General features: G+C 52.6%; 1 protein-coding gene across 1 annotated transcript in view; it reads right to left on the reverse strand.

Moving 5' to 3' along the window:
• Positions 1-3,287: 3,287 nt before the first annotated feature.
• The window catches only part of NT5DC3 (5'-nucleotidase domain containing 3), a 47,909-nt gene continuing 25,175 nt past the window's right edge, over positions 3,288-26,021 (reverse strand). Inside the window, exons 5-14 of the mRNA XM_072724746.1 lie at positions 22,488-22,578; positions 21,478-21,615; positions 19,099-19,159; positions 18,625-18,727; positions 18,379-18,480; positions 17,830-17,911; positions 16,436-16,522; positions 11,236-11,376; positions 6,231-6,295; positions 3,288-4,043 (exon numbers count right to left, since the gene is read on the reverse strand). Coding sequence (XP_072580847.1) covers positions 3,749-4,043; positions 6,231-6,295; positions 11,236-11,376; positions 16,436-16,522; positions 17,830-17,911; positions 18,379-18,480; positions 18,625-18,727; positions 19,099-19,159; positions 21,478-21,615; positions 22,488-22,578 — 1,165 coding nt within the window. The 3' untranslated portion in view covers positions 3,288-3,748. The remainder of the gene's footprint in view (positions 4,044-6,230; positions 6,296-11,235; positions 11,377-16,435; positions 16,523-17,829; positions 17,912-18,378; positions 18,481-18,624; positions 18,728-19,098; positions 19,160-21,477; positions 21,616-22,487; positions 22,579-26,021) is intronic.

Raw genomic sequence — 26,021 nt, forward strand, 5'->3', positions numbered from 1 at the left:
CACGAAGGGACAAGCCCACGGTGGTACTTCCCTCCAGGGAACTCTCATCCCACCCTAAAGGGGACCGGGTACTGACGACACAGCCCCCCCCCCCCCCAGTTCTGACTTTGCCGGGCCGCTGGGCTGGAAGGGGCAAACCAGGAACCACACCCTCCTCCCTCCTCAGGGGCTGTTCCTTTTGGGTCCCTTAGGTCCTGGTAGGGCTTTGCCACAGCAGCACGCAAGCACAGAGCACGCACAACAAACTGGACAACACAGTTCAAACTTTTATTTGGAAACAAGTTTGATCTTAGGACATCAAATCAACATTAGGAATAAATAGCAAATTCACATTCAGAATAAATAGTAGGTCTGCGTACCCCTGCACGATCGGCCTGATGCCACAGGGCACAACCTGTCGCTCTGCTAAACTGTGGGGACAGAGTAGAGGCGCGGGAGCAAGGTGGGTCCCGGAAGCCGCCAGACAGTGCAGGGTGTGCGCCCAGGACCAGGACGGGGGCACTTGGGATGGACACCTGCGGAGGGGGAGGGGAAGAGGAGAAGGGGCAGGGAGGAGGGGCTGGGGAGAGGGATGAGGAGGGAAGCAGGCAGGGCTGGAGCAGGTGCTCCCAGAGGAAGAGGCATGACTTTGTCTGAGTGGGGGATGCTCCAGGGCGTCCTGAGGTCCCCAAGGCTGTTCCAGGCAGCGCACAGCCAGCACCATGTGTGGCACAGTCATGGCAGAGCACTCAGCCAGGTCCCTCACTACACCCGGTGGTCTGCCTCATGCGGGGAACACTGGCCACAGAGTCCATGTACCTGGAAGCCGCTTGTAGAGGTACAGCAAGCTCTCTACCTGCATGCAGGCCCTCGTCTGCAGGCCCGGGGTGCGGGGATCGTTGCCGCCAACACAAAGCACCGGGTGTGGCGGGGAGGGCAACCATCAGGGGCGCCCAACCCAGGCCGCAGCCCCACCCAGGGCGGGGAAGGGGGCAGCAGGGAGCAGAGCTGACCACCAGCCCTTCCCGGCTGAACCCAACCCCGCGGGGCAAGCCTATCCCCTCCCTCCGAGGTCCACTGGCAGTTAAAGGCTGACTGAGCCCGAGGCCAAGTTCCCAGGTGCTAGTGCAGGCGAGGACATGAGGAAGAAAACACACCCACACACAAGGAAATGAGTCTTAGGGGGCAGAACACAGGCTCCCTAGTGGCTGAATAGAACAATCGAGGAACCTGCCTCCAGCAGCATGTAGTCTTAGAACATTCTGGACAAGGGCCCCAAGGGGGTGTTTGGCAGCAAACGAGCCTCAGGCCTAGGGAACCAACTCCAGGATTCAGCAGACTCTACGGCTTCTAGGGCCTCAGGGGGCAAGATAGGAAAAGCCGTTTAGTTCACCCAAAGCTAAATTAGTGAGGGGGGAAGAACACATCTCATTTCTCCTCTGCAATAATTAACAGGGTCAATGCATTCAAAGCAACTAGTAACTCAGCGTGAAATGTGCCCACACCAGGATCAGAGCATCTGTGGCATTAGTGCTGGTGGCAGAAAATGGGGCTGAGGACAAGTCTTACAATTTAAAAAAAAAAAAAAAATGGCTACGTCAGGAGAAAGGAGGGCATTCTAAACCAAACCCCTAAAATATTTTAAAAGGCAAGTTTTGTCTATAAAAGCCATGGCAAACCAGCTGTGCGGGACCCCTCTGAGGCAATCTGCGGGCCCGAGGCCTCCCCGCTGTCCCCTCCCCGCGTCCCCACCCACGCAAGAAGCTGCTTTTCAGTGTACCAACCAACTCTATTCCGTTCACGCTCCCAGCTGACTGTTCACATGCTACAAAACACACTCCCTCCCCTTGCACCAACGTGCCCTCCTCAGTGCGCACCATGAGACCAGGTGCCCGAGCCTGGCCGAGCCACAATCTCTCCCGACCAAGCAGTGGCAGGAAGAATGCCTCTGTCCGTCCTTGAGTGGCCACCAGCCACAGGCTCCGGGCCCCTGGGGACAGGTGCCAGGCTCTGTGAGCCCAGCACACCGTATCCAGTGGCCCAGAGCTGAAGTCTTGGCTGACATGATGTCATAAGAGACATTCCTTGTTCCAGGAAAACCTGCTTCTCCCCCAACTAAAGCCTGCCTCACCTAGGCTACGCACCCGCAAAGGCAGCTTTAAACCAGTGCTGCTTCCCGATGGGTCAACCAGACACCGCTACCAGCACCTAGGACAACCAGTACCTAGGACACGTCCATGACCGACTGATTAGAACCGGTGGAGGGAGAGGAAAACATTCTTTATTTACCTCGTTGCTCAGCGTCTCCAAGCACGAACCCCAAAGCCAAAAGCAGCAGTGTGTCTGCTGAGGGCCCCACCTGCACTGTGGTCACCAGGCTCCGACAGCCCCTGCTGCTCACGACGCCTGGGTGCTAACACCCAGCAGACAGCGCTGCCCCTTGCTGCCCCATCCTAGGAAAACAGGCCACTGTGCTCATAACCAAATTCATTAGTAAAATAAAGGGGCGGAAGGACCTACGGGATCTAAAGGGCAGACGAGCAGCAGCGTGCAGGGCCCGTAACTCCCTTCTGAGTTTCCCTGTGGCAGCCAGTCTACGGGTGCCAAGCTGTCATCCACCGCCGGTTCCCACGCACTCATCACAGTAAAAGCGCGGACAAGGCCAGCACTGCAGGGCCCTCCGCAGACCTGCCACTGCGGAGTAAGCGGAGGCGACCTCGCGCTGCCCTCAGAACACAGTGGACACTGATTCTTGCTCACTCCGCAAGGCCATCCCTAGGTGTCCCCTCCCACCCTACCCCCAGGAGCACCACCGCACCCGCAGGGAGGGGTCCGGGGTACCGGGCCACCTCCTCTGCCCCCGCTGGAAATGCCTGCGCGTCAACAAGGGCCCAACACAGCCCCGCAGGGGGACAGCGCAGCCCTTCCCGACCAGGACACTGCGGTCTCCGGCTCTGTCTTCTGTCCCCGCCGCGGGCGAAGGGCTTTTCCGGGCTGATAACGTGGCGGGAGGCCCCGCACGGGCCGGTTCCTCTGGCCGGCGCATTCCGCACCCGGAGCCCGCGCCCACGGTCCCGCGGCCCGCAGGGAAGCCGGAGCCTTCTCTGGGGAAGGGGCGGCCAGGCCGCACGGGCAGCAGCACGGGTGTCCCGGCAGGCGGGAGGCCGGGGCGCTGACCCGAGGGCCGCACGGGTCAAGGACGTGCAGCTCGCCCTGCTCCTTCACAGCAGACTCCTGGGGCGGCGGGTGTCCCAGCAGTGAGGGGCCAGGGGGCCGCGGCTGCGCTGCGGCGCCCGCCCCCCGCCCCCCGCCTCCTGCCCTGGGAGCCCCACGGGAGCTCACTGACGTCGGAGCTCACTGACGTGGCCCCAGGCCCTGCAGGCGGCGGCCGCCCCACACCTGCCTGTGCTCGGTCAGCCCGTTCTCCGCGGAAGGGTCTAGATCGGCTCTGCGGCGGCGCGGAGGAGCGGCACCCGGAGCCCCCGCCCACGCGGACCCGGCGCCCACCGCGACCACCTGCCAACGGGGGCTGACCTCGAAGCGGCCGAGCGCCTGGCGACCGGTGCCGGGCGGAACCCGCGGGCCGCCAGCGCGACATCAGGCATCAGGCTCGGACGGCAGCGCCTCGAGGTGCGAAAGAAATAGGAAACGGCCAACTGGCGTCTTTTCCAAAAGCGACGGTCACCGGCACACGGGCCAACCGCGGCGTCCAGCCGGCGGGGGCGGGGCTGCCCGGCTGCGGCGCCTCCCGCGGGGGGCGGGGCGGGGCCTACTCGCCGTGGGCCTCCCGCAGGGGCGCGCGGGCGCTGGCGGGGGCGGGGGCGGGGGCGGGGGCGGGGGCGCGGGCGGGGCCGGGGGCGCCGTCGGACCAGGCGGGCAGCTCGTGCTGCAGCGGAGTCCTGCGCGGGTAGAACGTGTGGCTGAAGTCGTAGCTGAGCAGGCAGCTCAGGGACGCCATGTAGATGTCGGCGAAACGCGACAGGCGCCTCAGGAAGTACGTGGGGTTCTGGTCCGTGCGGAACAAGCTTCCGAACTGGGCGTTGAAGAAATTCTTGGTCATGTCCCTGAGGAGAAGAGGAGAGCGCGGCCGCGGAGAGAGAAACGCCTCAGGACGCTGCAGCACCGGAGCTCAGGAGGGGGGGCGCCCCAGCCCTGGCCCCTGGAGCCGCCTCAGTGGGCCCAGGCCCTGCCCCTGCACGCGGCACAGGCTCCCCGGCCACGGGGGGGGGGGGGGGGGGGGGGGGGGCGGCGGGGAGGTAGAATGTTCTGGGTGCAAACCGCCCCTCAGCACAATGGGATCGAGACCCCTCTACGAGGTCACTGGGACGACTCCCGTAAGAAGGCACAGCCCCTGAGGAACTCCACAGTGCTCCGATAGGGCGCCAAGGAGGAGTCTGCGAGACGCAATAACCCCGTCTTGGGCTCCAAGGGCCTCACACCTTGCCACGTCCCCTCTCCACTCCCCGGGAGGACTGCGACCCCTCTCCAAACCTCAGGGAGGACTGTCCCTTCTCCACCCCTCGGGGAGGACCCTATCCCCTCTCCACCCCCCCTGGGGAGGACCCTATCCCCTCTCCACCCCCCTCAGGAAGACCCTGTCCCCTCTCCACCCCCCCTGGGGAGGACCCTATCCCCTCTCCACCCCCCTCAGGAAGACCCTGTCCCCTCTCCACCCCCCTCAGGAAGACCCTGTCCCCTCTCCACCCCCCCTGGGGAGGACCCTATCCCCTCTCCACCCCCCCTGGGGAGGACCCTATCCCCTCTCCACCCCCCTCAGGAAGACCCTGTCCCCTCTCCACCCCCCTCAGGAAGACCCTGTCCCCTCTCCACCCCCCCTGGGGAGGACCCTATCCCCTCTCCACCCCCCCTGGGGAGGACTCTATGCCCTCTCTACCCCCGGGAGGGCTCTGACCCCTCTTCAACCCCCCACCCGGGGAGGACCCTATCCCCTCTCCACCCCCCTCAGGAGGACCCTATCCCCTCTCCACTCCCCGGGAGGACTCTGACCCCTCTCCACCCCCCCCCTGGGGAGGACTCTATCCCCTCTCTACCCCCAGGAAGGCTCTGATCCCTCTTCACCCCCTCCCCGGGGAGGACCCTATCCCCTCTCCACCCCCCTCAGGAGGACTCTGACCCCTCTCTACCCCCCCTGGGGAGGACTCTATCTCCTCTCTACCCCCCCAGGGAAGGCTCTGACCCCTCTTCACCCCCTCCCAGGGGAGGACCCTATCCCCTCTCCACCCCCCTCAGGAGGACCCTATCCCCTCTCCACCCCCCAGGAGGACTCTGACCCCTCTCCACCCCTCGGGGAGGACTCTGTTCTCTCTCTACCCCTCTCTCCATCCCCTCTCCACCCCCCTGGGAGGGCTCTGATCCCTCTCCACCCCCAGGGAGGACTCCAACCCCTCTCCTTCCCCGGGGAGGACTCTAACCCCTCTCCACCCCCCAGGGAGAACTCTGTCCCCTTTCTACCCCCTGGGAGAATGCTGTCCCCTCTCTACCCTCCAAGGAGGACTCTGTCCCCTCTCCACCCCCCAAGGAGGACTCTGTCCCCTCTCCACCCCCCAAGGAGGACCCCCAACCCCCCCGCAAGCAGGCAATCCACTGCTCAGAGCCCAGGACCCAGGCAGTGACCACTCCTTCCACACCCGAAGCCATCCCAGCAGGTGAGGGGAGGTCATGCACAAGAGCTAAAGTGGTCTCAACAGCGTCTGTGTATAGAGCATCCTTCTTAGGGAAGCTCAACTGTCCACAGGCCTCTTCAGACAATTGTTCCCCTAAGATGTCCCCACACCAGACCTCAGACTACAGGAGGACTATCCTCACCAATAAGCATTTCAACACTGCATGCTTACATATCCCTGGTTACAGATAAGCCCCGGGGCTCAGGAGCCCTGAGAATCCACTGGGGCTCAGGGCCTGCCCCTATGCTGTCCCATGAGCAACACTGCGCAGCATGACCCCCACAGGGCCACCAGCTGCCCGAACATGAATGTCAAGCAGGCAGGGAGAGGGGTGGGCAGTGACAGCAACTTTAACCCTGGCATTGAAAGGCAAAGGCAGGAGGTTTGGGAAAGGTCACTGCTGCACAAAGAAATGTCACACATCCCACACAACCACAGACATGCTTGGTTCTGGTGATGTCAAGAGTGACCTTCACCCCTGGCAGCTGCACAAGGAGGGCTGCCTGGGGCTGAGCAGGGTGCAGACAGGGTGGCAGGCTCACCGCATTCAAAACAGACCCCTCTTACCTCATCTCTTTTCTTTCCTTCTTCCACTCCTGTAAAACCAGCTGTGACTCGGCATCTCTGTGAACCTGCAGGATACAAGCTAATCACGGAGATTGCTCTTGCTGCACAAAAGCTCATTAGATTATAACTTTTTTAACAGGCAGCTCTTAGAAGAATTCTACTCCTTGAACGTGAAAAGTTTTCTTTGTGTACGGAAAGTAGGATTATAAATGGTTTTAATGTTTTCCCTTCATGTTATCCTCTAAAGTGTTCAAGAGAAAATAAATCATGGTTTTATAAGAGACAAGCAGGTAGAGCACCTCTGGAAAAGCAGAGGATTCCCTCTTTGGGCTGAAATGTGAGCAAAAGGCAAAAAGAGAGATGACCACTGCCCACATCCTAATAGACAGAGTCTCCCAAGTGTCTTGTGGCTGAACAGAGATTGCCCATGGCGGGGTCAGAGGCACCAGTGATGGCAGGGACAGGGGGATCCCCAAACTCATGGTCACACAGCAGCCATAGGACCCAGAGGAAACACCAAGCAAGCAGACCACGTGCTTCCCATGTGGGAGCCCAGCCCTCTGCTGCCTAGCATCTGCCCAGCTCCACTGCCTAACGGGCAGGCAGCTGCAAAGGGCCTCGGCCACCTACAAACCCGCATGCACGAAGCCTGTACCTGGGTGCTGTGCCTGTACCGGCAGGGGGCAGTTCCCAAAGGGGGACCCGGCCATGCATGGCGGGAGTGCCGGAGACTGCGACGGCTCCTGGGAGCCACAGAGGCTCTGGGGGCGTGCTTTAGTCTGCATGCTTCACCCAGGAAAATGCTCACTACAGAGTACAGGCTCCACAAGTATGTGACTGGATCAGAAATGGCACCAAAATGTGTAGGGTGCCACAAACACAAATGTCCATACACATGCACACACATACACATGCAAATACACATGCATGCACATACACACACATACACCTGCATGCACATACACATGCACACAAATATACACACACATGCACATATGTATTCAGCACCTACTATGTGCCCAGCATTGTGCTCCATGCTGAGGGTACAACAGAGGACAAGCAAGCTCACACACCCCACAGGAGGCACACGTAGGTAAACAGACCGTGACAAAACGAGCAAGGAGTCCGTCCATGAGTGGGAACCCCCCCACCTCTGCCCACAGCCCCTTCTCAGCCCAGGACCCAGGCTCCTGCACCCTGTCTCAGCAGGAGGGAGCAATTTCTGGTTCCTCACCACCTATCATGCAGGAAGGGAGAACTCCTGGGGCCTAAGGATTTCCAGCTACTACACAGCACTGTCCTAAACAAGCTGCCCTGGGACACGTGACTTCGTGCCCCCCCACCCCCCGGCAGCCCCATACCAGGGCAGGGCTGCACATATCAAGGGCCAACTTGGGTCTCCCAATTCAGGGCACGTTCTCCAGCTCCTCTGGTGATGCCCCCTCCGCCCTCCTGGAACCCTTCTCCACCGCGCACCTTCACTGCCAGACGCTCAGCCCTTCACCCGGCGCCCTCCCATCAGCATCTGTACACGCTCAAGTCTCTCCCATTTAAAAAAAAAAAAAAAAAAAGCTATATTTCCTTGAGGCACCTCTTTTTCCAGCTCTGCTCCCCCTATAGGGTGTCCTATAGGCCTGAAATCTACTTTAAACCACTTCAGAAAGAAGGGTGTGCTCATTAGGTACACTAATCTTTACATAACCATGCAGTCCAGGGGGCACATAGTATCAGAGAAGGCTAACCAGAAGCTGATCCCACCTTTGGCCTGATCACAAATTAGCCTAACCAGCTCTGCATTAGCAAAACTAGATGATACTCTTCTGCCTGGGCCTGTGGCACCAGCCCTCCCACCCAGTGTTCACAGGGCACCGCAACCCAGCCCATGCCACAGCCTCTACCAGGGAGGCCGAGTTCAGCCCACCACCCAGTTTTCCCCTCGGCTTCTGAGCTTAAGAATAAGTTCCTTTCAGGGGCCCCTGGTGGGCTCAGTGGTTGAGCATCTGCCTTCGGCTCAGGTCATGATCCTGGGGTCCTGGGATCCAGTCCCATATTGGGCTCCCTGCTTCTTGGGGGTCTGCTTCTCCCTCTCCCTCTGTCCCTCACCCCTTCTGGTATGTGTGCATGCTCTCTCTTTCTCAAATAAATACATAAAAATCTTTAAAAAAGAGTAAGTCCCTTTCCAAATTGGGGGTGGGGGGGGCCGTTGTGGGGAATCAAAAGAAAAGCAATTTTGTGATACATGAAAGTGATACGAAATTCACACTTCATGTGCACCAATAAGGCCACCGGGACACAACCCCAGTGTCCAGGGATGCTTCTGTGCTGCGAGCAGAGCTCAGCGGCCATGACAGGTGCCTGCCCTGCACAGCCCGATACACTGAGCAGCCTAGCCCTCTGCTGCAGTCCCCTGACCCCCAACCGAAATGCAGCTGTGCCACAATAACCCAGGAGCACACTCAAACATCCTCCATCACGCCATTCTGGGCTGCACTTCCAGGCCAGTTAACAAAATTATCTTTATTCTTCACAGCTATTTTCTTAAGACCAAAATCAAATACTTACATTGGGTTCATCTGACGGGTTCCAAAGGACACACAGCTAGCTCCACCAACGACAAAGATCAAACACAACCTCCAAGGACTAATGTTCATCTTCAGGAAAGAATCCCAATGATGTAAATGATGTACTACATTTCTGAAAATAACCCCCCACCCAGGGGAGTCTACAGAAATATGTGACCCAGTGTCACTGGAATAATTTAGCTTTTCAGGTGAACATGGGGGCAGCAGGGAGGGGAGCAGGGAAGAGGAAGAACTTGAGAAATGACATTCATCTTGGGTTTTTTTTTTTAATTTCCTGCCACACTTCTCTCCATCCTGGTGGATCTAACTGCACAGAAAGCTGTGGAAAGTATTAGAGGCCATGAGCTGTCAGTGTGGAAGGTAAGACTCGAGTTGGGCTGGCAGGACCTACACCACAGCTCAGCCTTCACCTGTGCAGGCTATCCTCCCCTTCTGTGCCAGGTGCGGCCATCAGCATCTACTTCAAAGCCCTTAGCATCTGGAACAGTGTCTAGAACAAGGAATCTAGAACATGGTGTCTGTGTCATGTGTGGACCGTGGTTCTAGAATGCAGTGTCTAGAACAGTGCTAAACAGCTTGGCTCTGCTGCTCACTAACTCTAGAATTCAAGATAAGTTATTCATCCTTGAGACTCAATTTCCTCTCTATAAATGGGGGGTGGCGATGTGAATGGCACTACTCTCTTCTTCCTTCCCCTACCTGATGCCTTATAAAATTTTACCTCCAAAGTCGGAGAAATAGTTCCAGCACTTCCAGTCCTTAATTATCAAGCCTTTTATATAGATCAGAGAGAAGAAAACAAGACTACCCTCAAAGCTAAAATGTGGACTCACATGGGAGGTCCAGGTGGCTCAGCTGACTAAGCATCCAGCTCTTGGTTTCGGCTCACATTGTGATCTTGGGCTGGTGAGGCGGAGTCCCGCATTGGGTGGGGAGCCTGCCTAAAGAGTCTCTGCTCTCCCCTCTGCTCTCATGCATGCGCGGTGCATACTCTCTAAATTTTTTTTTTTAATTTAAATAATAAAATAAAATGTAGTGACACCAACGACATGCAGATTGTGTCTGTGCATCACCCAGCTGCCAGCACCACAGAAAGCACACCTGGCCTAAGGGCCCTTCACCACACTTGAGACCTCCAAACTGAAGAGTAGGGAAGCACGCTGACACCTGCTCAAAGGCATGGACTAGGCATCACATAAGTCTGCGTTCAAGTTCTCGCCATTTTATGATCTCACACATGTTGCCCAATTCCCAAACACACAGTCTCCTTATTCTAAAATGGGAAAATCGCACCTGCCTACAAAGGACAGCAGGACTATTAATGACCAACGTGTGTGCAGCCAGCACGTGGCACAATATGAAAAGTAACTATTATTACTGGGTGACCTATGTACAGACTTGCAGCTACATCAACCCAGAATTGATGCCTTTGATTTTTAGAAAAGAATCTCACAGACCAGCATGATGGACAAGGCAAGAACCAATGTGGGCAGAGCACGCTGGAAGAGACCCTGGGGGATGTGTGAGGCCCCATACTTGGGATGTCTGCCACTGCTGCCAGCCCCACCTTGGCTCGCTCCCAGCTGCGCCCTTGAGGACTGCTGGCTGGGCCAGGAGGGCACTTCCCTGCCCTTTCCAAAGCGGGCTGGCAGGTGTGGGCACCCGGCTATGGCCAGAGCACAGGTGTCAGACAAGAGGGAGGGCACCCAGGCTCCTCCTAAGCACTCAGGCAGGGAGGCTGCAGGCCAAGTCAGCTGAACCCAGAGGGCAGCAAGGCATCTCAGGAGCCTCAGAGTGGGTCATGGCTACAAGTCAGGGCAGAAAATCCACGGGCCACGGGCCAGAAAATCACCAAAACAGCATTCCTCACTAACTGTCCATGACTGGCCACCTACCTTCCATACAGAAAAACCTGCCACTGAACTCCAGTGACCAGCAAACCATACACATTCTCCTCAAGTCAAAGGGTAGCTGCACACAGACATCCGAACTTTTGCTTTGAGAGTCTCTCCAGTAAGCCAGGGAAACTGAGGCCCAGAACAGCGCAGTCCCACAGCAGGCCAGGGGCAGAAGCCGGACCAGGCCCACGCATCAGCAGTTCTTGAATCCCACACCCCACGGGCCCTCTCCCAACAGAGCTATAGTGCAGAGGCGAGGACACAGGGTTCCTGCGGGGCAAAACATGCGCATCTACAAGGCCCCACAAAGCTCTTTCTCGGAATGAATTTTCGGGGCATTTTTAAAATTATCTTCACAAGGAGGCTGACAAAACTCTTCTTAGGGGCAAGAGAACCCCAGGAGTTATTCTGCAGGACGACTTACACCTTGTGCTTTATAACAATTAAAAAGAAGTAATTTTGGTTGATGGACTAACTTCAGCCTTAAAGAAAACATAGAAGAGGGAAAAAAAAAAAATCCCAAACCTGCATCTGTTCCAATAACCCGGTCAGGGTCTGCAGCCAGGTCATGGTTTGAATGTACTGCTCCGTGTTCATGATTCTGAGCTCGGATCTCAGCTCCGGGATAATCGCACCAGTTCGCCAACCATGCTTCAGGGTCAAATCCTGATGGCAAAGACCATGAAAGTCAGCATTCTTCTCAAAAGAACTTAAACCATTTCTCTCCCTTTCCCAGATGCAACAGGTGTTTGCTGAACTACTTTTTCTTTGTAATGATTAGTTATTAACCCAAATTCAATGAATTACATTTAATTAAAACCAAGTCAGCCCCAGGCTTTGACCATTACACCCAAAGCTTCTATTCTGAAAATAATTGCTGTGAATCACAGCTCCTGCACAAGCACAGGGTCTGAAATCATTAACCATGGGCTGTAACAGCAGTTAGGTCAGGGGCAGAAAGAGGCTCCACCAAAATGCTCCTGGAGGTCTCCATTCAGTTCATCCACAGATTCCTGGGGAGCACCCACTGCCCAGGCCTTGTGGCTTATGGGCAATCACAGAATCTCAGACTTGGAATGATCCTACAACACAGAGGTACATGATCATATTTTTTATTCCAAATATAGTAACCTCAGGACACCTGGGGGGCACAGCGGTGGAGCATCTGCCTTCGGCTCAGGATATGACCCCGGGTCCTGGGATCGAGTCCCACATCAGGCTCCCCACAGGGAGCCTGCTTCTCCCTCTGCCTGTGTCTCTGCCTCTCTCTGTGTCTCTCATGAATAAATAAATTAAATCTTAAAAATAAAAAAAATCAACCCACAGTTCTTCAATGACTGGATGTTAAAATATATATGTATATATACTAGCCTCATGATTTGACAATAAGCCAGAACATCTATCAACAGATATATCCTGGGAAATCTAAAGTATATAATCACCATGCTAAATGGTCATTCATTTTCTTATTCGGCAAATATTTATCAAATAGTTCTAACTGCCAGGCCCTGGTCTAGACAATGAGGATAGAGCAATGAACAAAAACTGACAAAACCCTGTCCTTGTGGGAAATACAAAAAATAAGCAAGTAAATATACAAAGGCAGGTGGTTATAAATACAACATCAAAAATCAGGCAGATTAAGAAGAGGAAAAGTTACCATTATATAAAGTGGGTTAGGCCAATTAAAGGGAAGTTGGTGCAGAGATCACCAGGGAAGGAAAGTGAACTATGCAAATATGTGGGAGGAGGACAATTCAGGCCAGAAAAACAGTAAGTGCAAAGGCCCCCGGGCAGGAACATGCTGGGTGGGGGGTGTGGAGGTGGAGTTGTTACATGAATAGCCAGGCGGGAGCCTAGGGCAGTGGCAAGGGCAGCTATGGGTCCTGCCTTCAGAGAAGTAGGCAGGAAAAGGACAGCTCAAGCAGGGCCTTATAGGACACAGTAGGAAGTCAGCCTTTTGCTCTGAAGAAAGGAAAGCTCTGAGGTTTTAAGAAGTGAAGTGGTCTAAGGCTTACAATTTTAAAAGTTCATTGGCTATTTACCTAAAGCCAGAATCCCTGCTCCGGATGACCTAAGGATGCCTACCTTCCTCACCTATCAAATTGCTTTAAACCTTTCATCTCTCTCCTGTTCCTATAATATACGAAAACCTACAGCTCAACCTTTTAAACATTCCCAATGATGGCAAACATTTGAAGGTGGCTTTTATTTCTGAAAATAAAAAACAAGTCATCTGGAACATTCCTAAGATTAAAGTACGTGATAATAAAGTAATAGTAATAAATCTCATTCTCTCCTGTGCCTCAACCTGGCTCTCAAATCTATCCCAAAAGGGGCACCCAAATGTGTTTTGAGAAACAGCAGCAACATTAGATGCCTCTGCATTCCCAAGGTGACACCCTATAAAGATAATATGCTTTGCCATATTAATTTCTGACATGTTAGTTATGAACTGATCTTACCACTTTCTAACAGTTTTCAAACTCTTGGCATGGGATCCAACAATATACTCCAGGAGACTCATTTTACTTGTTTTTTTTTTTTTTTAAAGATTTTACTTATTTATTTGACAGAGAGAGTGCACGCACAAGTAGTCAGAGGGGCAGAGGGGGGGAGGGAGAAGCAGGCTCCCCTGGAGCAGAGAAACTGGACCATCCCAGAACCCTGGGATCATGACCTGAGCCGAAGGCAGGTGCTTCACCCACTCAGCCCGCAAGGCGTACCTTATTTATTTTTAAGATTTATTTTTAAGTAATTTCTATATCCAATGTGGGGCCTGAATCTACAACCCCAAGATCAAGAGTCACATGCTTCCCCGGCTGAGCCAGTCAGGCGTCCCTACAAGAGACTCACTATGGATCTAAGGACACAGGGATCGAAAGGATTAAAGAAAACGTTCCATACACATAGTAACCAAGATAGCAGGGGTGCTATGCTAATATCAGACAAAACAGACTTTGAATCAAAAATTGTCAAAGACACCAAGAATGACATCATATCATGATAAAAGGTTAATTCACCAAGAATATGTAACAATTATAAGCACACAGGCAGCAAACATCCGAGCTGAGGAGAATGGAGGAACAACAGTCAGCTCTGCTGCAATAGCAGGAGACTTCAACAGCCCAGCCCATGTTCTATTCGAGAAAAACCACCAGGAAGGTGACGATGTATCAGGAAGCACAGACCTTGAACACACTGAAGACCAGCCAACCCTAATGCACGTGTGCAGAACACTCCCCCAATGAAAGCAGAACGCACATTCTTCTCCATGCACATGAAACAGTCCAGGACAGACCTTACATTAGGCCCCAAAACAAGTCCTGATAAACTTTAAAATCATACAAAGTATCTTTACTGATCACAAGGAGTGAAGCTAGGGACCAACAGCTGAAGGAAAAACTGAGAAGTTCACAAGGGGGAATGAAAGATCACCCACTTAAACAAACAATGAGTCAAAGAAGAAATCACAAGAAAAATGAGAAAATACTTTGCGACGAAAAATTTTTTTCAGATTTTATTTATTTGAGAGACAGAGATAGCAAGAGAGAGCACGAGCCAAGGAGGAGAGGGGAGCAGGGATCCCAATGCGGGACTCGATCGCAGGACCCCAAGATCACAGCCTGAGGTGAAGGCAGACACCCAACCACTGAGCCACCCAGTTTGTCTTACGACAAACTTAAATGCAAAAGCACATACGACATTAAAAAAACCTAGGGGACACAGCAGTGCCGTCCTCACGGGGAAACGTATAGCCATGCACATTTACACTGAAAAAAAGATCCCAAATTAACAACAAGACTTTACATGATAAGGAACTAGAAAAAGAAGAAACTAAATTGAAAGCTAAGAGGACAAGGAAATCATAAAGATCAGAGCAGAGATTCAAAGAATAGAAAAACTATTTAAAAAAATCAACAAAACCAAGAGAAGACTGACAGCTGACAAACTTTTAGCATACCAAAAAAATAAAATAAAAACCCCAGAAGACTCAAATTACTAAAAATCAGAAAATTGAGTAGTGACAACACTACCCATTCTACAGAAATAAAAAAGAATTGTAAAAGCCATAAACTACTGTACACCAACAGCCTGCATAACCTAAATGACATTCCCAGAAACAACCTACCAAGACTGACTGACAAAGAAACAGGGAATCTGAAAAGACCTGGGACTAGTAAGGAGATTGAAGCAGTAACCAAATCCTTCCAACAACGAAATGCCCAGGAGCAAATGGATGCTTTCACTGCTGAAGTCCACCAAACACTTAAAGAGGAATTAACACCAACCCTCCTTAAACTCTTCCAAAAACTAAAGAGGAGGCCTCACTTCCTAACTTATTCTGAGGCTAATATTACCCTGGTGTCAAATTTTAGTGTGAAAAGCTACTTAACACAGAGTTTCTAAGTTAGCAGGTCTAATGTGAGGCCTGAGACGCTGCATTTCGACCAAGTTTCCAGGTGATGCCGAGGTCATGGGGGCTGCACCTGAAGACAGTACTCCTGGTAAGCACCTCTCTTGATGCTAAGCCCTGCCCGTGTGCATGCCTTCATGGGTCACGTACCCGCATACCTCAAGGGTAGCACATGGTTATCTCCTCAGGCCCAATAACACCACGTAGCAAGGGGCAAAGCTGTGCGGTGCTGGGACTCTCAGCCAAGCCTCTGGTACTGCCAACAGACTGACAGTAGCACTTTGTATTCCACTTTCACATTATCTTAGTTCTCTCTTCTCCAAATGAGGTCACCAGGCTTGAGGATATGTTCAAGGTCACACAGCTAGGAACAGCAGAGCCGCACAGACACCCGTGATACCCTCCACTAGGCCTCGGCCCACTGGGAAGACATGACCAGGCAGGCTGTGTGCTGCAATCACCCGAGAGAGAGAATCTGCACACAGGCACCCTTCTCCCCGCCCCGCACCATTCTGAATCTGAGTCCACAGACTTCAGACGGCAGCACATGTGCTCTGAAAATACTTCCCAGCCCACGATAGCTCCCTGCTCGACGGTAGGCAGACACAGGGAAAAACGCGTGAGACCGCTCTGACGTGGGTCAGAATGCTCAGAAATGCCAGTCATGGAGGAGAGCCGGCTACGACCCTGCCCTGGGGGCACTGACACTGGGCGTCACGCAGACCCTACAAGTCGTGTGTGGTGTCACCTGCCCGGACTCGCTTAACCCACAGAAACTCACTGCACCAGGAGCTGAGCAATGCAGTACACAGGACTGACTACCCAGTCTCATCCCAATTATGGATTAAATCCTGATTCAAGTCCTGCAATGCTGCTCTACTGATTCCAATGGGCAAGAAATGCCTCACTTTCTTATAACAGCTGTTTCCCGGAAATGCCAGTTTTTGAACTTGTAAAAGCAGCCCTGACTGATGTTTATGAATTCTCCTTCATATGCCTCTGAGGTTCAATAAGAGAAAAAAAAAGAACACTGGCATTTGTTTCTTACCATTACTTAAATGGAAAGACTTTTCTGATAAATCCTGAATAAACTGCTACTTTCTATCATCTTAAAAAAAAAAATTACCTTTTTTTAGACCCTGGATCCATTCTGTTGTTAAAAATGAGACATTTAAAAAAAAGGGGGGAGGGAGACCTAGTCATATTTATGAAAGCATAAAAATGGTCTTAAACACAAGATAAATTCCTCATGAAGTAAGACAAACATGTCTGTCCCCCAGCAAAGGAATGGAGACAAAGGCTTCTCACCGCCAGGTCACTGTATATGTGGTCACCAAAATACAGCACTTTGGATCCTCTCCACCCAGTAAGCTTCAAAAATTCATATAAATTGCCCTGCAATGAGAGAAAAATATAGGTATTAGACCATATGAGATAGAAACCTACATAACCGGTGGCTCATGGTATCTGTTATTTAAAACTTTACAAAAAAATTGCTTTTATAATTTAAGTAATTCAGAACATTAGGGTAAAAACACTTTTGTGTGAAATCCCTCAGACCTTTCTTTCCAGAATGACCTATATTGTATAAACCTCTTTGTAATGATCTTTCTACATTGAACATTTGGTGACCATGTCAATGAATATTAACCCACCAGTTCACGAGGGAGAAATGCTGTGGTTCCTGTTAGAATTCCCTGATGTTGGACGCTTACCCTGTCATCTATTTTGTAACTCATGATAAACATTCTGATAGCAAAGTTGTAGCTACATCTTAATAATTTCCTTGGTCTAATTCCAAGAAGTCTGATGGCTGCATCAAAGCAAAAGCTTCAAGGTCTGGGAAGTATACTTACTGCGCTATCAACCCACCAGGCATGGATCAAGTTTTTGACCATGTAGTACTATTCTATAATTTCATGTTTTATGAATCTTATAGAAAAATAAAAAATATAAAAGATAGGGCAGCCGGATGGCTCAGCAGTTTAGTGCTGCCTTCAGCCCAGGGCCTGATCCTGGAGTCCCAGGATCGAGTCCCACGTCGGGCTCCCTGCGTGGAGCCTGCTTCTCCCTCTGCCTGTGTCTCTGCCTCTCTCTCTGTGTCTCTCATGAATAAATAAATAAAATCTTAAAAAAAAAAAAAGAAAATATATCAAAACTGTGTACAAAACACAGCTCATCGGGAGATAATCAGGAATTTAAGGTAACACACCATGTGATGTGATGAATGCTTCTTCAAGAGAAATATCCAAGGTTCACTGCTAACATCTTAAATCGTATACACTCTGAAAGTAAGGTTTTAAATTTTGTTTTTAAAGACTGTTGGATTCTGAGTTAATCATAGCACAGGACGCCTGGGTGGCTCAGTGGTTGAGCATCTCCCTTGGGCTCAGAACGTGACCCCAGGGTCCTGGGATTGAGTCCCACATTGGGCTCCCTGCAGGGAGCCTGCTTCTCTCTCTGCCTGTGTCTCTGCCTCTCTCTCTCTGTGTGTCTCATGAATAAATAAATAAAATCTTAAATAAATAATTTGGACATAGCACATTGAAAATATACTGACTTAAGTTTAAGTTTCGCAGCCAGTGTATAAACAGCCAATTCACGCCTGGCACACAGCAAGGGTCAACAAATGTGGGCCGTTACTGTTATAACCGACCACAAAGCAAAGGAACAAAAAGGGAAAAAAATCAGTCATGAGGTACCTGCTTATAGATCTGGCCTTTCTGCAACTTGTGGATCTTGTCCCAGAGCAAGACACCTTTCTCGTTCACCTTGCGGAAAGGTCTAGACAGAAACAGAAACGCCATGACCCATGTTGGAATCGTGCAGGCTGTGCTCATGAACCCTACATGGTTACTCACTGGGAACAGAACCTGACAAAGCCCTGGAACACACACCCCAGCACCATACTCCCTGGCCGGGTGTACACATCCCAAACTGCAGACCCTAGGATCCATTTAGTGAGGAAAGAACTCGGGGGTCAAATAGACCTGGAAAACACTAGGTGCCACTATGTCCCCCTTAAAAATCACTGAGAGTCTACAAAGCCCTTCTGGTAGAGAAACTTTCTTTAGCCCCAATTTCCTAAATGTATTTGATCACAGAAAATCTGCTTCACAAAAACAGCTCATGGAAATACCACTTTAGTACACATGTCACCAAGTGGCAACCAGATGTTACCAAGTCACACAAGCTGTGTCCACAGCAGCAAAGGACCATAGCCTGATTCTCCCAGAAAGACAGATGCTCACCTCCGCTTGTCATTAAAGAAGTTTGGCTTCTCGGCCTGAACGATGACCACATCAAACAGATCCCTCCAGTCTTTTCCAACGATATACCGCATCCCTTTGTCCCTGAAACAACAGGTCAGCACATCAGTCTAACAAGAAGGAGATCAGCTGCTTCTGCAACTTTTTCTTCCCGATTCCTAACTGTTGAGACAAATGGGTCTACGAGCTGCGAGCCTGTCGCCGGCAAGGATGCCCACAACAACTTACACAAAACTGCTGGGGCTGTTGGTGATGAGAAACATCTTCTTGCCATGATCCGCCAGTTTGGCCAGCACCGCGCGCGTCTGCTCGGCATAACAGATGTACTTTTCTAGGGCAAGAGGTGAGTTCACACACCTGAGCATGAGGTCGGCCCACGGGGTCACTCCAGGGGCCCGCAGTCCAGCGCTGCCCAGGCACTTGGGGGAACAGTGTGGGGACACGTGGCTTGGGGCCCGCCGGCACCCGGGCATCACCAACACAGCCTGCCTCCTCAGTCCTGGGGGACATGCTGCATGCCGCCTGCGGCTGTCAGTGTCTCCCTTTCTGAGGGAGGCTTGGCTCACGTTGTGACACAACGAGAAGGCTGAGTTCGGAGGTCTGAGGGAGCAACGAGGGGCTGAGCACCTGTTCACAACAGGAATAGTACAGCCGTGGGTGCAAGGACACGTGGGGCGACCTTCACAACACCGCCCTACCTACCAATGTCTGCTTCGATCGCTCTGTACATGATCCCTTTGATGTGCACATCTCGGATCGAATCCTGTCAAAAGAGAGGTTTCAAGTCAGTGAGATAGTGCAACAGCCTGAGTCGCCGCGGGACGGGTGGCATGGCATTCAGACAACGGCGCATCTGAATCCCTGGCCATCCCAACTCCAGGTGACATCTGACTGCTGCTCCACTCCGCAGGGGTGGCCAAAACTTAGGTTTCCATGGTGACGGTGGCTGCTTCCAGTGCAGCTCCCAAAGGGCCATTGGGAGGAGGAAACCTGTGTGAAGAACCCTGAGTAATGCCCCAAGTAATAAGGAGCGATCTGCGTGCAGTATCACTGACAAATGATTCTGGGGTATCTGGAAAAGGGAATTACTGCTCTTCTCATCTTTGGGCCCCTCTCTAGACCCCCAGGAGCACGTCTCCAATCTACACAAAGAGGCCGAGACCGAGGGTCAGACAGGGGCCGTCCATGGGACAGCGGTTGAGGCAGAGACATGGCCGGGCAGCGACACGAGGACGAGGACGGGAGGCCGCTACACCTCGCAGGTTCCGGGAGTGGCGGCCTGGGCCCCACGGTGTCAGGGCACAGCCCAGCCAGGTGCACTAAGCATGTCTACTGCAGGGGGCTCCCAGGGGCACGCGGTGACTGTCCAGAGCCGAGAGCAGGGGACTGCGCTGCTGGCAAGATTGGGCTTCAGCCTTAGAAAATTGACAGGAGATTTCTACCACAAGCGAGCACCTCTGGACTACGGCTCCAGTTCGGCCTGTCCCAGCACAGGCTCATGTCAGCGGCACAAAAGCATGCGGCAGGGTTGAAGAGCCAATGGAGGCAAACCCTGGCCTGAAAGCTCGGCTCCATCACTTACCAGCTGTGTGACTTTTGGGCAAGTTACTGAATCTCTCTGTGCCTCGATTTCTTTATCCGTAAAATGAAAGTAATAATAGTACCCCCTCCAGGCACTGTGATGAGGATTTAATTTGCATAAAGCACTCAGAAAAACAGTGCCTGGAACATACTGTACGGGACTGCTCTCCATGGGTGGTGTCCAATAAACATCTTTCCTCGTGACTGCAAGGTGATGTGACTACATGTGCTTCTTTTATTTTTTTTTTAAGATTTTATTTATTTATTCATGCGAGACACAGAGAGAGAGGCTGAGACACAGGCAGAGGGAGAAGCAGGCTCCCTGCAGGGAACCCGATGCGGGACTTGATCCCAAGACTCCGGAGTCATGCCCTGAGCCGAAGGCAGACGCTCACCACTGAGCCACCCAGGCTTCCCTATTTTTTTTTTTTTTTTTACTGCAAGTGATGCTTTAAGATTCTTAAACTATTTGTGCACACGAAAAGAAAAACAGAAAGCAAATATTTAACTTTAATTCAAATATCAGACTCGTACTGAGAAGTTAGAATTTATCCTTTATCTTCCTAAAACCCATAGTTTAAGGCAGTCAAAATTTAAAATTCATCATAAGCATACAATAAAAACACTGTAGTACAAAAATACAGGTCTCTTAAAAATGTAAGTAAATAGGGGATCTCTGGGTGGCTCAATGGTTTAGTACCTGCCTCTGGCCCAGGGCGTGATCCTGGAGTCCTGGGATCGAGTCCCACATCAGGCTCCCTGCATGGAGCCTGCCTCTTCCTCTGCCTGTGTCTCTGCCTCTTTCTCTCTCTGTGTCTCTCATGAGTAAATAAATAAAATCTTAAAACAAATAAAAAATAAAAATAAATAAGAAGTAAATAATATATACCACATATATAAATATTTGCATATAAATACATGCTTATAAACATACATGACATGTGTATATAATAAATATTAATACATGAACATATTTTTGAGCACTAAAAAAAGTTCCAACAGTTTAAAGAACATATATAAACACATGTGAATATAAACTGACACATGTGAGTACAAAGTTTATAAATGAGGCGTGTGCATGTACGCAAGGCTCCTGTTGACTATGAATGTCTCCCACAGGGTTCACACAGCTAGGGCAGGGCCTCCCTGGATCCTCCGTGTGTGAGAGGAAGGCCCCGTCCGTGGGCAGGCTCAGGGGCAGCTGCGTCAGGCTGGACCTCAGCCACCAGCCACCCCTTGACCAGATGCACCGGCCCCGGCCTTGGTCAGAAAGACTTAGAAACCCAGAGAGCAATACGAGCACCATCGTCCTTTAACACAAAATCACACTGATCTCTAACTGTCCTAATGTAACCTCTTTCTTAACAATTTTCAGGGTAAAACCACCAATAAAAGAAACCCTGGGCAAAGGACTATTCGCAACACATGACCCAGGGGGGGCTAACGATCCTGTCCCTTATGCTGAGGCCCTCGGAGGGCTGTGGCAGAGCCACCACTCACCTTGACGTCCTTGTAGAGATGGACGGGCTCATAGTCGATGTTATTCTTCAGAAAGTACTCGTTGACACAGGACAGGAGGGACATCTCGGGCAGGGAGAAGATGTCCATGAACTGCTTCATGGTGTTTCCGTGAGAACTCTGCAGGCAGGCAGGGAGGGGAGCTTCAGAAACACAGTCCAACAGCACAGCCAGAGCCAACACCTGACTTGCATCCAAGGCGCATTCTGAGCCCCTGGATCCCTCTCCTCAAGAGAAGCATAATTCTAACAGTGCCAACTACAAGTGTTACCCACATTGTTCCCGGCACGGCTCACGTCTTCCTCTAAGTACAACCGGGAAATCCAAGGTGATGCCTTGACTTCCCCCCCAAAACATCTAACGACTCTTTGACACTCTTATGAGCCCTAACATCAGGCCCGCACTCTATTGCCAAGCCCAGAAGAAAGCCGGCAAGTACTCTGCTGCCCATGGGACAGCACGAAAGCCACCCAAGTCTCCTGAATGTGGGAGCCCCCACAAAACCCCACGTGAGCCTGAGAGACTCCCTGAACGCCTGTGATTCGGGGCCTTCCACCACATTCTGACAGCACAAATAAGAGCACGCCTAATAAGACAAGGAGCAAAAATTCAGAAAGCAAAGAAGACTAGAAAAGTCAGTGAAGCAGCGGCTGCCCTTCAAGCACAGCAGGATCTGCTGTCCTGCACCTCAAGGAAGGCAACCGCTGCCGCCCTGATTTCATCCACAAATAGAGACAAGCCTGGGGTAGGCATTGCAGAGAGGGGCAGGCACACAGAAGGTACAAAGAGCCTCCATCAGGTAAGGAGCAAAGAGCCAAGAAAAGGGAATCATGAAGGGCTTTGGGAGATGCCAACACACAACCCCCTCTCAATTCCAGGGCCTCTCAAACAGCCCAAATCCCCTCTCAGCTCCACAGGAGTGCGCACAGAGACCCTAAATCTCCCGGGCCACGTCTGCTGATGGCTGCTTTAACTAAAGAATCTCTCATTACCTTTCCATAAAAGTCGCTCATCTGTTCCAGGGGCACATGAGAGCCCTCATACATTTCAATGACTTCCTCATCGGGGACAACACTGAGGCCCCTGGAAAAATCACAGGTGGTACCGTTAGATGCCAGTAGCGACAGCAGTGACTTCCAGACCCCCGGCAACTGCTGGGATCTTTCAGCTTCGGCACAAGATGCTACCGTCTACAAGTAACAGGTGAGAAGCCCCTACTACTAGGAGCGCCAGTGCTATGCAGGCGATGAGGGCAGGAAAACTGCACCTGCTAGAGGGGCCAAGTGTGGGTTCCACATAGGCATTCACTTACTTCTCCATAATCTAGGAGGGAAAGCACAATTATCCTTCCATTTCCCGGCAGAGGAAGCTGAGGTCCAGAAAGGTCAAGTGCCTTTTATTTTTTTTTAAGATTTTATTTATTTATTCATGAGACACAGACAGGCAGAAACACAGGCAGAGGAAGAAGCAGGCTCCATGGAGGGAGCACGATGTGGGACTAGATCCCATGACCCCAGGATCATGCCCTGAGCCAAAGGCAGACCTCACCTGCTGAGCCACCCCGGTGCCCCAAAGGTCAAGTATCTTACCCAAGGTTACCAAAATAGGAAGTGGTGGGTCAGGACCAGACTGAGGTTTGCAGCTCAAGGGCCCAGGGGCCTCCTCAACCACTATCATAGCACCTCTGTCCACAAGGCTCTAGCACCTTCCTTTGCTTTGGGGGTAGTGTTTGCTTTGGGGTCGGTTTCTGTTTCCATTTTTATGTTTTAATACATTAGGGAGAGAAAGGCTCATTCTGTCTCTACCATCCTCCTGCCTCTGCTACTCTGATCTAACGTCAGTGAGAAAAGCCAAGCGTGAGACTCCGGTGCACAGACCCTGTGACACAAGGCAAGGAAGGCTGGTGCCACCTCTGGGAGGGGTGACCTCAACGCTACATGACCATCAAGGCCGGTTTCCTCACCTATAAAAAGCCAGGGTGGCACCTGTAAGCCGCCCGCCTCCGGAGCCACAGCTGAATCTGCAAATGAATCCCGCTCCACCACAAAGGGAAAATACATTTCGGCATTAGGGTGACCCAGCTGTCACCCCTACTGTATTAGGGTGACCCAGCTGTCACCCCTACTGTGCGGCAGGCACTGGGAGCAAGTGCTCTCATCGGGTTTCATGTTCTCAGATTTCCTGTCCTGGCCCTGCCCCCGCGACAGCATCACCAAGAGGAACGTCTACTCCCAGCCATGTCTCCAGGGAAGGAGCTTGAGAAAGCAGGGGCCAGTGACAAGGAGAGTATGGCAAGTCCACCTGGCGCCAGGCCAGGCAGATGAATAACACACCAGGAGCCTCAGTTACTCACAGGGTCAGGTCAGGCTGCTTATCCTGTAAAGTCACCTGGCTGACATGAAAGTACACGCAAAACATGATTTATATTTGATACATAAGTACAATGAAGACATGGCTGTCATCAGCCTCCTTCCTCCGTTTGCCGCCCTCGTGGAACTTTCCGCAGCAGCCAAGGGGATTCATTGCCCACCCCCACCCCCCAAAAAATGATTAACTTGTTACAACCTGGGACCTTACAAACAGGTGGCACTGTGGGCCCCTGATGCCTCACCCACCGCTCTGGGCAGCAACCTGGGAGTAGCTCACCACTGAAGCAGCTACACTCAGCTATGCACATGCCTAAGACTCTAAGATTTTGAAAAAACTACAAAAAAGTGCAAGAACTCTGCCCTGAGACCTGAGGACAGGTGCACAGGCACATGGCCCACAACGGCCCACAGAGCCAAGTGTCAGCTCAGAAGGAGAGTGAGCTGAGTGCCACACAGCCCAACTGGGCGGAGGCGGCTCAGGTAGGTGCAGCAGCCCAGGCTGGGGGCATGGCCAGCCCCGCACACCACCCCACGAGGTCTGTGCGGTGTGAGAAGCACAAAGGCTGGGAGCGCAGACCCCCAAGTGTGCCTGGGTTCAGGTCCCAGCCCCCTGACCAGTGGGGGTACTACCTGGATGTGCAATAGAGCCACCCTGGGTCTCAGTGTCACTTTTTAAACAGGGAACAGTAATAGTACCTACGTCCTGGTATAAGGGAGAGGAGGAAGTGAGTGGGTGTGTGAGGACCTGGCGTGCCTACAGAGAGGACAAGTGTCACTTCTCCAAGGCCCACACATCACAGTACCAACTGCAGCTATGCTGACCATCGGCCTCCCCTGACCCCGCGGCATTCACACCCACAGCCCACGAGACTCGACCTGGGGCCGGAGCTGGGAACCAGCAGCAGGGTCAGATGTGGGCAAGGCTGGGGGCTCCTGCCCCACCCAGATCCCATCCACAACCCTTTTTAGGGGAAGGCTGGGGCACTGACACCCTGGGTGCCCCTCTACCCAGGCACAGGCCCGCGCTGGCCCACACAACAGGCACCAGGGCAGCCCCTGGCACCAAGCCAGGTTCAGAGGAGTGGACGGAGGCCACACATGGGAGCAAGGGTGGGGCCTCAGCACAGTGGCTGCCCAGGACCCAGACTCGGACACTTCTGTCCTCCTGGTGCCCCGCCTGTCCATCCCCCAAACATGGCAGATGACACACCTGCAGAAGAGGACACACGACCAGAGCAGCCAAGGCACTGCGTGGTCTGAGGGAGGAGGGAGGCTGAGGATGGGGTGAGGTGTAAGCAGGGGCGGGCAGGCTGTGAAGGAGGGAGGAGGCTTCAGGCAGCCGCGGGGAAGGCAGGCTGTACCCTGGGAGGATGCCAGTGGTGACCCTGGGGAGTGGGGGCCCATGCTGCACACCCACCTCCACATACCCAGACCAGTTGTAACTGCTGGGAACACCCGGCCCCCTTCTCCCACTGACCTGGGCCAGGGTGTCTCCGGGGCCTACATGCACGGGGGTCAGCTGGAGCAAGCCCTGAAGGAGAGAGCCAACAGACAGAACGGGTTCTGAGCATGTCAGCCCCTGGAGCCAGCCACACCTACAGCAGGTGCTGCCCCCAATCGCACAACAGGTGCCCAAGGCTGTGTTTCTGGCTGACCCAGTCGGGTCAGGTTTCATCACTTGTAACCAAGTCCTAACCAACCAGGGAAGTGAAAGTGCCACGTGTGGAAGAGAAGGATACGGATTTAGGGAAAGCTGGTGGGTGAGTCACAAGGACGTCAGAAGGGAGGCTGAGCCAAGGGCAGTGCTTGAGGTGCACGGGTCCAACAGCAATATCCAGGGCAAGCCACCCTGCACAGAACTGCAGGAGCCCAGGAGGACAGGATGGAGCGTCTGGGCCTGGGAGCCAACGGCAGGACACAGACAGAGGTGCACACGGGAGATCTGGTGAGGACCTCGGCCCTGTCCATGCTGCCCACAGGCCATGGGCTCCAGGGTCAGAGCCCACCTGGGTCTGACTTCTAGGCCTGTGTGGCCTTGGGCAAGCCCCTAACATCTCTGGGTCTAACACCATGACCTCCCTCATCAGCTCAAGGACAAAAAAGGCAAATAAAACCCTGACAATGGTGTCTGTGCCACAGCAGACCTCACAGTTGCTA

The sequence above is a fragment of the Vulpes vulpes genome, chromosome 10 (assembly GCF_048418805.1).
Source record: "Vulpes vulpes isolate BD-2025 chromosome 10, VulVul3, whole genome shotgun sequence".
NCBI lineage: Eukaryota > Metazoa > Chordata > Mammalia > Carnivora > Canidae > Vulpes > Vulpes vulpes.